The following is a 12,641-nucleotide window of genomic DNA, read 5'->3' on the forward strand; positions in this document are numbered from 1 at the left end:
TTGAAGTAAGGAAGTAATTTGTTTCAGAACTATCTAATAACTTTGAATTAATTTACGTATAATTTAGAAAACTTTGGGTTAAATATTAAAGTTACCTGGCTATCTATCTAAATGCAGACCAAGTTTAAAACGACAATATAATATATCGTCGAGTTGAAATGCGATGCAAAAAATGCACTTAAATCACACCAAGTCTGCCTAACTATTCCTGCAATTTCAACTCTCGGAATAGAATCGCGGTGCGGCGACACAGCAGTGTAGTCCAACAACTTTAGATCATATTTGAGTTCGTTATAGTCACTTTTATTTTCCACTATTATAATAAAAAATATGCATTTCTTTGAAAATCCCGGACTTGGCCTTTGAGATTATATTTGTCTAATAAAACAAACGAAAGGTAAAGTCCACGGACTTTATCTTTCGTACTTTCGTATTCTCGAAATATCTTGTAATAAAACCCGTGCGGACGCTCTTGGTTGAAATAAATAATTTTATTTGAACATCAAAAAGACTTTTGCTGCATATAAAGCGTGGATTAAGTTCCATAAAAATATCCTATTATGAAAGAGTTATTATGAAAAAAACATTTTTTTGGAAAAATTTACCACCTTGTATCTCAAAAGTTAAGATGTTTAGGACATACATTCATATACGAAGTTTTTTTCTTAGCATAGGTTCAAGAATAACTAAGACCAAACTAGACTAGCAATGCCTTAAACATACATCAAAATAAATTACATTGCATGTTCCTGACCGTATTATACCAAATGACCGAAAAAAAAACCGGCGTCCAGCTACCTTGGAAATGAACATGGATTACATTCCCCATATAAAATGACAGCGATCTTCATTTCATAGCCATCGCTGACGCAGTTTTTTTTTCTAACATAAGGTACATAGAGTAGGAGAACACAATCAGCTTTGCACAAAAACCGGTGCCTAAATCGTTTTATACAGGTTTTTTGATTTACATATTATCATGTATCTATTTTTCTGAACCGATTGAAACCGGTTTTCAGGTATCGATTGAAACCGGTCTTTCGGGACCGATTTAATTCGGTCTTCCAGTACCGGTACCAAAATCGGTCTTCCGGTACAAAATCGGTATACCGAAACCGGCATACCGGTCTTATAAAAGACGATACCGATACCGGAATATTTCAAGTACCGGTCCTGGTAACGGTATAGCGGACGACCGAACACGCCTAATTTCTAGATTTGCTTTTAATTTATTTTATAAAAAAATCTAAAGTGATTGGGCTAAGTGCAGTAAAGCCCCGTCGTAGCCGCAGCCGGCACGAGTAGCTGGCAACGTCGCTACTAGATAAAATGGGATGTAAATGGAGGCGACCGTGGCCTTGTACACGCGCCCGCGTTGCATCACCGCGTCCTTGGTGCTCTTTCACCGGGTCCCGGTGCCGCGCTGATCGCGGGAAGCGATCTCCGATACCCGGCTATATACACGGTGGGGTCCGTTACAGTACAGCCTCCCCATCGTTGTTCTCCAAACATTCAAAGGGGCCCACAGACGGTCAATATGTTTGAGCAATAATATTTCCCAATAATATTGTTAGTTATCTCCAAACAGTACAATGAATTTGTTCAATAACTAGTTTCGTTTTGCACTTTGGTTAACATGGATAAGAAAAAACAAGCTGCTATTGCCATTGATTTAGCCACTTGTTTAACAAAGAAACAAAAGTGTTGAAGTAAATGGATGAAAGATTAGTATAAGAGGCCAGTATAGTAATGAAAATCTATTAAATAATTAAAAGTTAGTGAACCTGCTGATTACCGAAACTTTCTACCAATGGACGAAGCAACATTTGAGGAATTATTTATTAAAATAAAAATAAAAATAAATCATTTTTTATTTCTGTTGCTATATTCTTTGCTTTTTGTATTCCATAAAGCTGGCAAAGAAAGGTACATTTCGATGACTTCTAAAATAAATCGTCTTTCTTTCTCTTTTGCTTTTGATCCCATATTTGCTGACAAACCACTGATCTAAATATTCTAAATAGAGCCGAGCAGTGAGCAGCGAGATAAACACGCTGAGAAAACAAAAATACCACCTGAACTATTATGCAATATTATCCACACACGATACAAACTAATCACTATTGCACAACCTTTCAATGTAAACCCTAAACGGTCAATATTGACCGTTTGTGGGTCACTTAACAGTAACATTTTAGCACTCTATTGGACCCACGTAGGACCACCTAGCATCCCCCAACCAACTTACAGAGCTAGCACCACACCCCCAGAAGAGGTATACCGGCTGCGTCTCAAAAGTGGCTCACCCCTATAACTTTTTATTTTTTCATATAAAAAAAAACGAGATTTGGTATGCTAGTATATGACATAAAATAGGATTGATTGACGTATTCAATTGTTTTTGGTCACTTCCTGTTTCACCGGAAACGACTACAACTTTTGATTTTTAAACACTATCGGTATTTTTTTATTTTATTCGATAGAATATGAAATTCTGAATTCTGAATAGAATGACATATCATATGTCAAATTTTTGACATTCTCGCTTAATAGAAAATCGTATTTTAAATTTCAATCTAGAGTGCCATGGCTATGTTAAAACCATTAATCAAATCAAGGAGCCTTGGAAAAATAGTTTTGATCGTCTAATGTCTTTAGTGTCTTGTCCTGGCCGGTTAAAAGATTCCCAAATCGTATTTTTAATCATATCTCTTTTTTTTCAAAGAAACGAGGGTGTCTCATTAGGATATTCGGAAAAAAGCATTTTTTTACGAATAATTTGATACACACATTTAGTATTTCGAGTCAAATTTTCGTTATGAACCGCATGTTATAATTTCAAATAAACCATATGCAAAACTGTCAAAAGTTGACATATGATTTGTCATTCTATTCAGAGTGTAATTTTCTATCAAATAGAGTAAAAAAATACCAAGGGTGCTATCTAAAAATAAAAAGTTGTAGTCATTTCCGGTGAAACAGGAAGTGACCGAAAACAATTATTGAATACGTCAATCAATCCTAATTTATATCATATACTAACATACCAAATCTCATTTTTTTAACTGGAAAACAAAAAAGTGTAGGGGTGAGCAACTTTTGAGACGCACCCGGTAGCGTATTTCCATAATATACCATGTAGAGAACATAGGATCTCTAAGCCCCGCCTCCATGCATTGAAGATGTCTCTAACGTGGTATAGAATGGAATAGAGGATATTGCGCCAAATGCAGTATACTATGGAGTCGGCTTCTCAGCGTTACAATGTGATATAAGCTACGTGAGCATTCATTATCACTTCTTGCATTTTTGCATTGAATTAGCCAGTTTGTGACTGTTGCGAATTCTAAACAAGCATCAGGATGACAAAGCAAAGTACGTTAGAGATTATGTTAAAAAATATAAAACTTGAAATAAAATTCGCGATGAGAATAGGGACTCAGCTTCACAGGAGTCAACAGCTGGTAATTCATCAAAAAACAGTGCTGTAAGTAACGCTATATCTATATTTGTCGGGCCTCTAGAGTTTAAGGAAGACAGTTTTGAATCTCATGCTTTATAAAAACAAATATGGAAAAAGGCTAGGTTTAAGAAAAAGAAAAGTAATCAGATGTTTAGAAATATTAAAACGGTTTAATAATGTCACATCATATTGACACAGAGCAGCAGTTAAAAACATTTCTCACAAATACTACAATAAACTGTAAAAAAAAACAAGTATATTAAAGTACAACCAAGAGCTTTATCCAGAAGAACTTATGGTTCGCAAAGAAGAAGGCAATCAGGAAGGCCATCAGAAGAGACCAGACTAAAAAAGAAAAAATGGTGCTTGAGGAAATATATTACCGAAAATACCCCAAAATACCAAAGGACATGGTAAATATTACAGTCTAACAGGAAATAGCAATGTTTAATTTTTTTAAGTGTGTGATATTTTAAAGAAATTAATATAATATACATTATTTAATAAGGTCACTGTTTGATCGAGCTCGAAATAACAATGTAAAAATTAAAATTTTTAAAAAAATTTTTTGTTTGTGTTTTAAAGAAAAGTAATATCGTTGGATATGTATTTTAATATTTTATAAAGGAAAAGTCCTTGTAGTCCAATGTTATACGATGCTAGTTTTTAAGGCCTTTTTGTGCAAAGGATGTTTTTTTTGCTAATTGACTCAAACTGTCATGATGGGAACAAAATTCTCGAAAGCTTGAGAAATTTGAAAAAGTAGTTTTATTAGCCTATGTGGTGATTATTGACTGCATCCTCACTTAAATTTTGAGTTTTTTCTTAACTTAGTCAGTCACGACCACCTGCTATTTTATTTAATAAATAAATGTTTCTTTTTCATTTTTTGTATCCATGTTTTTAATGTAATAATAAAGAATAGATACATACTAGGTTTACATAAATGAATATTACTGTTTATTCTATCAAAAGTTACGCCAGTAATGCGACTACGAACTATACCCGATTTTGACGCATTTCCCAATTCCATTCTATACCGCGTTAGAGACACCTTCACTGCTGAACTAAGCTTGAGGGCGGGGCTTACAGACGTTTTGCGTTATGCTGTCTACATGGTATATTTTGGAAATACGCCACCCGGTATATCATATTTTCACCTGGCACACAGTGGGGCGGATGGTTATTCTAGCGGGACAAAACCTCAGAAGCCATGTTTGGGATATTGTTTCAATAAAATCTAAGAGCGTAGCAAAAGGTATAATAATAAAATCAACAGGGTATCCTAATATTCCGTGGACATAGAACTACTACGTATTTTTGGAATCAAAATAAGTCCATTGGACACAATTTACCCCTATACAAAAGTACTTCGTTAGTCCTCTAGACGGCATCAAATTTTAAAAAAATAAATACATTTTTTTAGATATTTTAAAAACCGTTATTCCGATTTGAATGAGTATGTTTTGTTAAGTGCTTTAACATTGTACTTTCACAAAAATCAAGACAGAGTACTGGACGGATGAAAACTACCCCCAACCCTACATAAATTTTAGTGTAAATATTTTTAAACTTGTATGTGTGTAATGTTGGTTTGTGACACAAAAAGATTGTCTGTAGTATGTCACCCGAACAAAGTCAAGGGTAATGGCTAATTGATATTATAAATTCCCTTCCCTAACTTGCGAAGCCCCGTAAACACACACAAACCTACACAGATACGACGTACTATTTCTGGTTCTGGTCGCGGCACGTCTTTGATGTCGTGTAATGAAGCGAATAACATTCTCGCCGTTTCATACTCCTCGTTTAGTCACACGCCCTTGACAGTGTCCGTTAATGTCAAACGGGGACATTCACAACGGCATAATATTATGCTTTACACACATACTAGCTTAAATTTTTATTATTTTTAATAACTCGGTCAATTTACTCGATGCAGTCTTATAAAAAAAAGATGCATCAGTCATTTTTGAGTATTCACATTATTTTTAAATAATTTTCATTTCTTAGTAGCATACCAAGAGAGAAACATTGCCCTCAAAATAGATCTTCTCGCTCAATAAGCAACTTAAAATGTAGGATTGGCTAGTTTTAAAATTAACCAGCCATTTTACAAACTGACTACTTAAAGCTTTAGTAAAGAATATAACTAAAAGCGATGTTAATTTGAAAGAACTTGCTTATTTTTGCAAAATAGCACATAACTATTCAGCAGCTATTTTACAAACTAGATTGTTAGTTTATAAATCAGATATTCATTTTGGTTAATGCCGTGATTTTATATTATTGTTTTAATATCAACCAGCTATTTTAGTTAGTTTGTATAATAACCATTTACAATTCTGGCTAATGTGGTAACTAGAGATGAACAAAACTGCGATTTGGATCGGTAACTTGCGATTGCGATTTTAATATTTACCAAACCAAATTATTCGTAACAAATGCTTTTTCTAAATATGCCAATGAGCCACCCTCGGTCCATTTGAAGAAAATTGAGATATGATTAAAAATACGATTTGGGCATCTTTTAATTAGCCAGAACAAGACGCGAAAAACAACAGACGATCAAATCTATTTTTCCAAGGCATTTTGATTAAAATTAGTGTTTTTAACACAGCCATGACATTCTAGATTGAAATTAAAAATACGATTTTTTTTAATCGAAAATGTCAGAAGTTGCCTTATGATATATTATGCTATTCTATTCAGTGTCATTTTCTATCGAATAAAGTAAAAAAATACCGAGAGTATCATTTAAAAAGAAAAAGTTTTAGTCATTTCCGGTGAAACAGGAAGTGACTAAAAACAATTCGTCGGCTTTATGACGAAAAGGCGTATCTCGATTTTTAGCCATTTTGAGATATCAGCGTCATGACATGCCCAGTGGGTCATATTTTAACATAGCGAATTTGCGCATCTCAATATTATACCCTTTTTATTTTATATTCGTTTAAAAATTTGCCCCATCTCAAATACTACAATTCTTCGTTATGACGAAGAGACGTATGTTGAGATAGGGCTCTTTGTCATATCAATTGTTATACCAAATGTTACTATGTACAAGAAAGATGATGATGAATTTGAGATAGGTCCTTTTGTTTTAAGTTATGAAAATGCATGCATGCGAGAGAAAATCACACCATTCAACAACCAAATGAAAATTGCCCTAACGGAAAATTTTCCTATCAACATTTTAAGGAACCAAAAATTTGCCCGAAAAATACAATAATTTTCATCTCATTATCATTGTCAGGCTATTGTCATTGTCATCCCTGCCAATTTTTGGAAAATTTTATTTATTGTGCATGCCTATCTGCCTATCATCATCCAGCATAAACACGTAGAGTGGAAGTCGAATTTGTTATCAGTTACTCCCTTTGGTTACTCCACAGTTATTTCTATCAAAAAGGCACAGATGAAGAAACATGTTTTGTTTTTGTTTAGTTTGGTTTTTATTAAATGGACCGTGTGTTTAAATACCCTGTATTAGAACAATCTTTTACAAAAAATCGACATTTTGGGTAATTTTTATTTCTGTTAATTGTAATTCGATGATTTTTTATCGTGCAAATATCTTTTCGGTTAACTTTATTTTCGATCAATAACTGAGGAGAATTGTTTTCGGACAATTTTACTAAATCCGTTATATTGCTCATGCATATTACGAAAATATCAAGATTATCTACAACCCCTTTGCACTGGTGATAAACCTGCCATTCAACTCAATTAATTAAGTAATGTATATACCTATGTGGCTATATTCAACTCAATTAACTAAAAAATGTCTATACCTATGTGGCGGATTGATCTTTCCAAAAAATCCTATATGGGTATTTCGCTACTGCAAGACTGTAAATAATTACTAAAAATATATTAGTTAAAAAATGTATTTTTGTATAAAAAAACAATATTATCAGAATAAGCCAGATAAGAGTATTTTAAATTATTATTGTCTTTGCTTCTGGAAAACATTGTCTTTGTTTTCAGTTGATCTAATCCAACGCGAATAAAAGTATTTAAAAATATTTGTTTCTGGTTTTTGGCGATTTCCAGATTGTTTTTTGTATGTATGTATAATTTACGCTCAATTTATCTTCAGAACGTTTCCTCTAGGTCTTCGTTTAAGTGTTAATACAAAAACACTATTAAAAAATTAAAGAATTTACATTTATTGGCCAAATAAAATAAGTGATTTTCTTTAAATTGCTCTCCTGAAAAGTAGCAAAAATTGAGATACGCCTTTTCGTCATAAAGCCGACGAATTGAATACGTCAATCAATCCTAATTTATGTCATACTAACATACCAAATCTCGTTTTTTTATCAGAAAAATTAAAAAAAGTTATAAGGGTGACTCTTGAGAAACACCGGGTATATATTATTGCCACACTATCATAAAAAAACTACACTCACCTATAAACTCCGTAATGCTTGCCGCTGGCCCTGTCCCCGCAAATCGAGCACAGGTGCTTCGACCCGCTCAGCGGGTGGTTGGGAGGATAGGGGCTACCCTGGCCGCCCTTCTGCCCACCTCCTCCTGGCGAGGGACTGAGCAGCCCAACCTGGCTCAAAGCGTACGAGTTGGGGCTGTTGGGTCCCTGGGGGCTGAACTGGCCGAGGGCGGCCGCGTCCGGTTTCATCTCGAGGGGCGACTGCGGGCCCAGCGGACCTATCGACAGGTTCTGGTCGAGGGTCAGACCTGGAAAACAAAGAGGCGTTTTAGGTAAAAATTGTACGTATTAGTTAATAATATTAAGTTAAAGTTATCGCATAACATTTTCCGATGCACGTCATCAATCATGTCGACATTGACACTAAAGTCTATAAACCTGACTAAATGAAATTTTGACAAAAATGTTTAAATTTGTTGTATAATTTAAATACCGAGCAGCTCTTCATTTTACTTGATAGAGCAAATGATTGTAACAGATATTTTATTTAGATTAAAGCTGCAAAAATTAGCGATGGGAACTATCGAATGAATTAGACTATCGAATGGTTACTGAATGAATGATTTCAACTATCGAATGGTTTCATTCGAATAAAATCGTTCATTCATTTGTATACTAAAGCATATGTGACAACCTCGCCGTGCGACTAAATGGTTATCGTTATGCCACGACTATCGAATGCTTTTGATAAATGAAATTTAGTATTCGTTTGATTTTTGTGTGCGTCAGTGCATTATTAGTTCTTTCAAATTTTTATAACTTGCCTTCTTAATACTGTGCTATTTTTACGTTTATTAAAATATTTAAAATACTAAAGTAGTAGTGTTTTTTTTAAATTGACGATTCTGTGCGTGTGCAGGTGGTCAAAATTTTTCCGAAAATTTGTGTGATTTTCCGATCTTTCAATTATTTAATTTTATGCGGTATATGGTCTATTTTTTTAATGGAAAATGTTGAGAAGTAACAATTTTTCAGAGAGATGAGGTGAACTCACAATTAATTTTAAAAATACATATGTATTTGTATTTTAGATGTTTTAGTAATATGAATTAGTTGAACTTAATAATCATGTTTAAGTAATGTGGTAATGTGGTTATCGAAGTAAAAAAAAAGTAAATGGTTATCGAAGTCAAGATTTTAGGATGAAAAATAAATTGATTGATTACAAGTTTACCACAATTTAAATTTAAAAAAGTTAACGATATTTGTATTTGTTTATGCTAATTCTCTAACATGTAGATTTTTGCGAAGAAATATTTCATTTATTTTTAAAAGTAAATCCAGTAAAAGCAAATACTATTTTAAAACTAATACAAAGTAATAAATGTAATACATATATAATTTTGATTTCTAATTTTTTATTTATAAAAACACGCTGGATTTTTTATTTTAGAAATCATACAGGCTATAATCATTAATATGACTATATGTATTAACAATACTTAAATTAAAATTTATTTAAAGGAATGCTACTTGAAGTATTAACTCGAATAATTATTAAAAACTGCTCATCGCGTTATCGATGTCGGCGTCTTGTGACTGTTGTCTGACTGATTGGCCGTTTAGGTACCTATAGTTTGATTTCAGATAATGCAGATTTTAATGGGCCATTTGTGGTTTTTTTTATTGGATTTTTTTACATATTTGGTATACTCTATGAAGTGCTCATGTCCATTTGTCAATTATTAAAGTGCCTATTTAGATACATTTAAAATTAATAAATATGTTTATAGTAATTGATTTTATGGGTTTGTTTGTTTTTATTACAATGTATTTCTGTAATTTCTATTATTTAATAAACATAGCTGTTGCCACAAAAAATTTAGAAACTATATTATTTAAATACAGGATGTTAATATAAGTATCTGGCCAACTTCAGAAGGTTTGTTGTTTGTATTTTGCTAGGTACTTAAAAATGTTAATATAAACATGTGTTTTAAATTTTAATGTTAATAGATACAGGGTGTCATTACTGTAATTATTATTTTTTTTATTAATATTTCTTAAGATCCGTTGGCCGATTTCCTTGAAATTTCGCCGTGTTATTGAATTGTGACAAGTTAATATTACTAAAAAAATGATATATATAGTTATTATCCCTTACTAACAATATACCAACGGAATAAACTTATCAACTTATCCCAATAAATATTTGACAACGCCTTGGATTCATTTGTTTTAACGCCTGTTGGCGGTGGAAACCATGCAAGCTTTTTTCTTTGTCCTAAGTTGATAATTAAAAAAATATAATCATATAAAAATATGGTAATTAGTCTAAATTTATTATTTATGTGATTCTCCTCTTTCTCGTATAATTTGCCCCTTGTTTCTCATACGGAAATAGTTAGATTAAAATAGCCAAACTGTACCTAACAACCCATGCCTTGACATATTTTCTTTTAAAATAATATCGCTTTCTTTATCCGCCGGTCCAGACTCGACCTTGCCCTAGACGCCGGCTCTATCAACTTAAGTACGTGTTGACAGGCAGGTTATTGAACCCATGTTGCTTCTAGCATGTCGTTTTTTCAAAGATGGGTCCCATATAAACGCGGCCAGAAGTATTTTCAATACTAAAAACTACACTCACCTATAAACTCCGTAATGCTTGCCGCTGGCCCTGTCCCCGCAAATCGAGCATTGTGGTCGCTTGACCCGCTCAGCGGGGTGGTTGGGAGGGTAGGGGCTGCCCTGGGCTGCCCTTCTGCCCACCTCCCTCCTGGCGAGGGACTGAGCAGCCCAACCTGGCTCAAAGCGTACGAGTTGGGGCTGTTGGGTCCCTGGGGGCTGAACTGGCCGAGGGCGGCCGCGTCCGGTTTCATCTCGAGGGGGACTGCGGGCCCAGTGGACCTATCGACAGGTTCTGGTCGAGGGTCAGACCTGGAAAACAAAGAGGGTTTCTAGGAAAAAAATTGTACGTCGCCGGGCGAATACTAAATCAGTTTTATTTTACATAACATTTTCCGATGCATGTCATCAATCATGAATGAATTATATAAATGAATGGTTTTTTATAAACCTGATTAATGATATTTTTGACAGATGATGCATAAATTTGTTGTATAATTTAGATTTCGAGCATGTTTTCTTACTATTTTACTTGATAGAGCAAATCGATTGTTTCAGATATTTTATTTAGATTAAAGCTAGCAAAAATTAGTTTAAACGGAATTTTATTATCGCTATGTTGGTCACATTGCGTTTTCAGAAAGGTTGTCGTTTATTATTTGACAATTATCCTAATGTCAGTCATTATTTTGTATAATATCGTTTTGTTGTTGAATTTTTGTGAGTAATTCTCGTTTTTTGCTTATTTTCATAGTCTTTTTTTAAAAAATTGTACTTTTAAGCACAAACAATTCTTTTAACCCTTAAGTACTAACATATTGAAATAGTCGCGCCTATACTAACAGACCGTCTGAGAGCATTAAAAAAAATCATATTTTGTTCGTGTCTAACAGATTTTTTGTAAGTGGAGTGAATCATTAGCATTAAAACTACAGGAAAAAATGATCTAATGCTTATATTATGCGAACATGTTTTATATTTTTGAAATAAAAGTACTAATTTTGGATTTTTGACATATCTATGTTTCTCATCGAGATAGAAAAAAAAGCGAAAGGAAAATGAAAAAATATATTGATTACTATATGTAGCATATAAAAACCTATCTATTAAGCACAAAATCAAAAGAAAATATAAAGAATAAAAAAATGACAATGCCTAAAGATGGGCTTGTTCCCTACACACTTTTTTGCGCATTCCAAACAAATTGTTCTCTTCACTTTCTTCGATATTAGTTTACTGATCGTTCACATCCATATTTTCATCATCTATATCAAAACATATACAGCTACATACCATTAGACATTAGTTAAAAACCGTTTTTTAGCTTCTAATTCGAATTCAGAATTATGATCGCTCTCTATGGCAAAATTTTCGCCACATTCGGATTCTTTGTCACTATTTTGCTATTATCGCTGCCAGTCCCTTCAAACCACATTAGAAGAGTATCCTTGTAATCTTTCTTGCCATACTTTACATTTTTTGAGCTACTAGGTTCTTCATTCATTCCACAAATTTAAAAAAAAACTTACGTTAACGCTAACACTCCGTCTGTCAGAGGGCATCGACAGTTTGAACTAAAATATTTCGAAAACTATACACTTTCGCAAATTGCCCTGCCGGCCTTTAACTTGTTTTGATGCGTATTGAAATTACATAGTTGGATGATAATTAGAAGTGGAGAGGAGAGGAGATGTCATATGTCCAGCTAGTCCTTTGCGTCTGTGAGACGGAGTGTTAGTACTTAAGGCTTAAGAACTAAATTTTCGAGTTTTTTGCATTTCTCGAAATTTGTGTGTTGAAAATATGCCGAAGCATTTAAACAGTCGAAACTAAGAGTTTGTAGCTTCCCGGATAAACTATTTTGAACGAGAACGTGACAATAAAGGTTCTTTAATACCAAAGACATTATAAAGATAGACCGAACATCTCATTCATAAATACTCGTTGGTAGTGTATCAAACATTCCAATGTGTCAAACAAGGACAGAAGAGACAGAGAAGTCTAAAATTTCCGACCCCGGCAACTAGGCACATTTGGATGTGTTCTAATGGCCAGTGGCGTATCGTTTTTTGGAACGAATTTAATTAGTAAAGTAAAAGTAAAGTAATTAGTAAAATTTTTACTCCATATTAATATACTACATTAGCACTTTTTCGT

The 12,641-nt window shown here is 33.5% G+C and overlaps 1 protein-coding gene across 7 annotated transcripts in view; it reads right to left on the reverse strand.

Annotated features, from left to right (window-relative positions):
* Positions 1-12,641, reverse strand: part of LOC115885454 (retinoic acid receptor RXR-alpha-B-like) — a 118,276-nt gene that overhangs the window by 32,599 nt on the left and 73,036 nt on the right. For all 7 annotated transcript variants that reach the window (XM_030904423.1, XM_030904417.1, XM_030904399.1 and 4 more), the window contains one exon: positions 7,879-8,164. In XM_030904423.1, coding sequence (XP_030760283.1) covers positions 7,879-8,164 — 286 coding nt within the window. The remainder of the gene's footprint in view (positions 1-7,878; positions 8,165-12,641) is intronic.

This window comes from Sitophilus oryzae, unplaced genomic scaffold (assembly GCF_002938485.1).
Source record: "Sitophilus oryzae breed Bouriz unplaced genomic scaffold, Soryzae_2.0 scaffold_111_pilon_pilon, whole genome shotgun sequence".
NCBI classification, from domain to species: domain Eukaryota; kingdom Metazoa; phylum Arthropoda; class Insecta; order Coleoptera; family Curculionidae; genus Sitophilus; species Sitophilus oryzae.